Raw genomic sequence first — 4659 nt, 5'->3', positions numbered from 1 at the left:
TCGCTAGATGGGGGATGCGGCGCCGAACTGGGCCGGGAAACATGCCGTCGTCTTTAGACGTGAGGGAGCCGAGGGCCAGGCCGCGGTGTGAAGGCGGGTTGCGTGGGGACCATGGATAGAATTCTTGGGTTCTCCTCCCACATTTTCGGCCCATGGAGCCTGGTCGGGCGCCCCCCGGCGACAGGTGACTTTGTATCTGGAAATGAGAAGAGACCGGCAAGGGACGCGCATTTCAGGGTGGCTCCTGGCTATTGTATTTACATGGGTTTTCGAGGTCCCTGGGGGCTCTTCGTGTGCCTCCCGGGCCCAGGGCCCAGGGCAGAAGCTCCGGCAGGAGGGACGCGGCCGGGGCTGCGGCTTCTTGTGCGGAAGAAGCAGGGTTCCTGGAGCCCAGGGCAACAAACGAGAAAGTGCTCGCCCTTGAGAAGACAGTTCTAGGTCACTCAGCCTGATTTTCCCGCATTCCTGGCCCTACTCACTCCCTCCCACCCATGTTGAACGCACCGTTTCTACAACGAAGGCAGTTCTCTTGCGTGGAATTACTTATCCCCGGCTTCTAGCATCCCCTCCCTCCGTTTTCCACCTTGCAATTTACTGTTCATTCTTTAAGGTTTAGTTCTAATATCACCTCCTCACTATAAAGCCTGCCCCATTCTTGGGACAGTTATTCGATTACCTCTTTAGGAGTGCAGGCTCAGGGACAGGTACCCGAGTTAGAATCGTGGCTGCATCGTTTGAAATGCGGCGTGATTTTGAGCATTTTTGAGTGATTTTTACTTAACCTCTCTCAGCCCGAGTTCTGCGTCTCAGAATGGAGGTAATCCTAGTACGTCAAGGGTTTTGCGAGGATTAAACGCAAAGCTGTTAGAACATATGTGCTTAATAAATGTGAGCTGCTGTTGTTAACTGTCCTCCCAATGCATTTGTATAGGCCTCTTATAATGTTTGCCCTTTGTGCTACCGTTTTTGGTTCTTGTCTGCCCTAGTAGACTTTGAACTTGAAAGGTGGAACTGTGTCTTGTTTATGATGTCAGCCTGCAACAGTGCTGGGCAAGTGTAAAGCTAAGATATTATTTCTCAGAAAACTTTTTAAAAAGCACCCTTTCCTCTCTGTTTCCTTTCTTCCTTTCTTCTTTCCTTCACTATTTTTTTCTTTTTTTTTTTTTTTTTTACTTTTAAAGATTCTTTGAGACAGGAATTTTCTAACTTGGAGAAGCTGAGATCTTAGGGGGAAAAATAAGCCTTTTTTTGTTCTCCATGGTGACCAAGAAGGCCTTAATATTCCTATTTCCACTTGACTAAACTTCAGACAGGTTTCTTCTTGACTGTAGGCCCCTGACCTCCCTTTTCTCAGAGCAATTACTTTGGAAAACTTGTAATTACAAATTCTTTCTCTGCCCCTTTGAAATATGTATAAATCTTAGAAGCCTCTTGCCAGTTTTAAGACAGGGGTGGGGGGGAGGGGGAGGAATGTCTTTCTCAAGGACCTGGGAGCCATCCCTTTGACATGTAATCCTCAAGGAAGATAGCACCCCTATTTCCTAGACTCTGTGGCAGGGTAGGAGCCTAACTTCAGTGGGCGCCTTGCTCCAACTTGTAAACCTACCACCTGTAAGCTTACTTTTCCTTTGGGTAAGACCAGTGACCACGTCCAGGTGGCCTACGATCTCCCCTACCAAGCTCGTAAAAACTCTGCAGCCACTTGCTTCAGCAGAGTTGAGTTCAATCTCCTAATGCAGTAGTCTGAAATAAAGTCTTTCTTGCCTGTTTAACTTTGCATGGTGTAATTTTTCTTTGATAATGGAAATCTTTAGGTTCTGCGCTTACTGTTTTTTTCTTGATTACAGTGACGTCTCATTTCTCCCTCCTCGCTAAGAAGTGCTTGTCACATGTCCTCTGATATCTAGAGATTCACCCATTTGGACTCGAAAGATTAGAGCTCTGTGGACTGAAGCTACTGCTTTAAGTCACTGCAGAGGGTAGTACGTGATGTGCAGGATGTGGCAAGGGTAGTAGATCTGTTTGAGGGCATCCTAAATGAGGTGCGTTCATCTTACGGGAGTAACACCAGAACCTAACGGGCTCTCTCTTTACTTTCCTTTCTGTCATGAAAGGGGCATGAGAAAGATGCAATTTTCAAAGAAAGAAAACAGCTGTGAATATAATGCCCTCTCAAGGGATGCTAGGTTTGGTTACGGAGAGAAGCCAGAGAGATCAGGGTTGCAAATTGAAAGGCTTCTGCAATGGTGGAGGTAGTGTGGAGAGGTGTTCCTTAAAGCACAGGGAATGAAATGGATCCACTGAAGAGGAGGAGGTAAAGTGGAATAGGTTAGAGCTGAATGAAATGAAAGATAGTTGAGAGAAAGGAAGGCAGTAGGGAGAGAGAAATTAATTTGAGATAAGGATAACAGAGAAGGAAACTGATAATCTGAGAAGCTTGGTAGAAGCACTTACTACTTGGATCTGAAGGGAAAGATCAAGCAGTCATGTTACTTAAGGAAACTAGAGGATGTAGGGAAGAGATTTGACACCCTGGCCTCTCCCACTTGCCCATCCCTAACAACACACAAGCAGAAACATAAATTGGATGCAGTTTTGGCAATTTAATGCCACAAAAAATCCTCCTTCATGGGCTAGTGGAGGCTAAGAAGATGGAGTTCAGGCCGCTGATCCTTGGTTTTTCTTCTTTTATCTAACTGACTTTCCTTAAGGTCAACACTGCTCCCTAAAATCCTTTTTCTTACTTCTTCCCCTACTTTTTCTCATACAGGAATGGACTGGCTGAGGGCAGATTCAGAAAGCGAGAGTGGAATGTGAGAAAGAAAAACAGGCTAAAGTGATACATTGAAAGAGAAAAAGAGTTTACTCCTCAATGTATAAGCAGAACTCAGTCTGGGAGTAGCATGTAAAAATACTACACGAATAAAATAAAATACAATTAAGTGCACTTATGTATTTATCAGATCCTGTTGTGAGAACTTAGAAGGAAAAAATTCAGGAAAGTCTCCAGTTCTCCCGAGGAAAGTCCAAGAGAAAACAATGCTAGAAGTGAAGTCAGACAGATGAGCATTAGGCATCAGTAGGAACTTCCAGGTCTGATGCTAGTATAAAGGAAGCTATGAATGCCCTTTCCTGGAGCCTTTCAGTGTTGGAGAGTTACCCTTCTGCCAGGGTTGGAGGAAGGAGCTTCCATTCCAGGAGGCTGCTGGCTACAAAGACTATGTCTGGGCCAGGCTGGTCCTCCCAAGGGCCCTCACCATGGCCCCCTTCATTTCCTTGTTTCGAAAACTGTAGATGATGGGGTTGCACATGGGGGTGATGATGGTGTAGAGGAGGGAGAAAGGCTTGTCTTTGTCAGGGCCACGCGTGCTGCGGGGGTTCATGTACGAGAACATGGCTGAGGTGTGGAAAAAGACGACCACAGTCAGATGGGAGGCGCAAGTAGAGAAGGCCTTTCCCCGACCTGAGGAGGAGGCTCTGCTGAGGATGGAGGCCAGGATGCGGGCATAGGAGATGACAATGAGCACCATGGGGCTCAGCAGCACCACAATAGCATCAGCAAAGATCACTCTCAGACTAAACTGGGGGTCTCCACAAGAGAGAGTGATCACGATGGGGGCCTCACAGAAGAAGTTTTCTATGTGGTTGTCTCTACAGAATGGACCACGAAATGTCATGTAATCAAGCAGGATGCCATTGATCAGCCCAAAGAACCAGGCAGTACTCACCAGTCCCATACAGACATGCCAGCTCATGATCTGGGCATAGCTAAGAGGGTGGCAGATAGCAACATAACGGTCATAGGCCATAAAAGCCAAGAGGATGCACTCGGCCACACCCACACAGAAGACCAAGTACATCTGGGTCAAGCAAGAGACAAAGGAGACAATGTGGTTCTGGACCACCAGGTGGATCAGCATCTGTGGGGTAGTGGTGGTGATGAAGCAAACATCTAGGAAGGAGAGATGGCCAAGGAAGAAGTACATGGGGCTGTTAAGCCTTGGGTGTGTCCAAGTGATGAAGATGATGAGGCCATTCATGGCCATAGCAAGGCTGTAGAGGGCTAGGAAGACAGCAAAGAGCAATGCCCGAGTGGAATGGGAGCTCTGCTCAAAGCCCACGAGGATAAACTCTGTCACTGTGCTCCTGTTCCTTAGGTCCACCATCTGGGGCCTGCTTGAGGAAGGAGGACAGGAAAAGCAGAAGAAACTTAGCTGTAGGGTAATGTAAGTTACTCACTTGCGCCCAGAAATCAGCTATAAAAGAATAAGAAGGATGAGTGGTGGTAAATATTTTGGATCTTTAATAAACTCTATGTAATTGGCAGTGTTATCGGGCAGTGAAATGCCAGGTTCACCATAGGCTGCATACATAGAATCATAATATCAAAAATTAAGGAAGTGATGGTTACAATTTACTCAGATTTGATCAGGTCTCAAGTGAAGTCCTCCATCTGCTCCACGGACCTCAATATTGAGGGATTAGCCATTAACCAAGAAGTAGTCAGAGGTGAAAAATAAGATAGTTGGGTCCATAACCCATGTCTAATGAACAAAGGTTTAAAGACTGAAGAATGGAGAGTTTGAGGGGAGGGTATGGTGGCTATCAGCTTACGGATAAGCATATTTAGGAAGCACTTGAGAAATATTTGAAGACGTA

At 46.3% G+C, this 4659-nt stretch overlaps 1 protein-coding gene across 1 annotated transcript; it reads right to left on the bottom strand.

Annotated features, from left to right (window-relative positions):
• Positions 1–3218: 3218 nt before the first annotated feature.
• On the bottom strand, positions 3219–4166 carry LOC124227980 (olfactory receptor 10AD1-like). Its single transcript, XM_046642165.1, has one exon. The coding sequence runs from the start codon at positions 4164–4166 to the stop codon at positions 3219–3221; it is 948 nt and encodes a 315-aa protein (XP_046498121.1).
• Positions 4167–4659: the final 493 nt, after the last annotated feature.

This window comes from Equus quagga, chromosome 1, assembly GCF_021613505.1.
Source record: "Equus quagga isolate Etosha38 chromosome 1, UCLA_HA_Equagga_1.0, whole genome shotgun sequence".
NCBI classification, from domain to species: Eukaryota; Metazoa; Chordata; class Mammalia; order Perissodactyla; family Equidae; genus Equus; species Equus quagga.
This window is presented reverse-complemented; position numbering and strand designations above follow the sequence as displayed.

Bases quoted from the DNA above. Each gene is read 5' to 3' on its own strand.
- LOC124227980 (XM_046642165.1), bottom strand. From the start codon at position 4,166: ATGGTGGACCTAAGGAACAGGAGCACAGTGACAGAGTTTATCCTCGTG.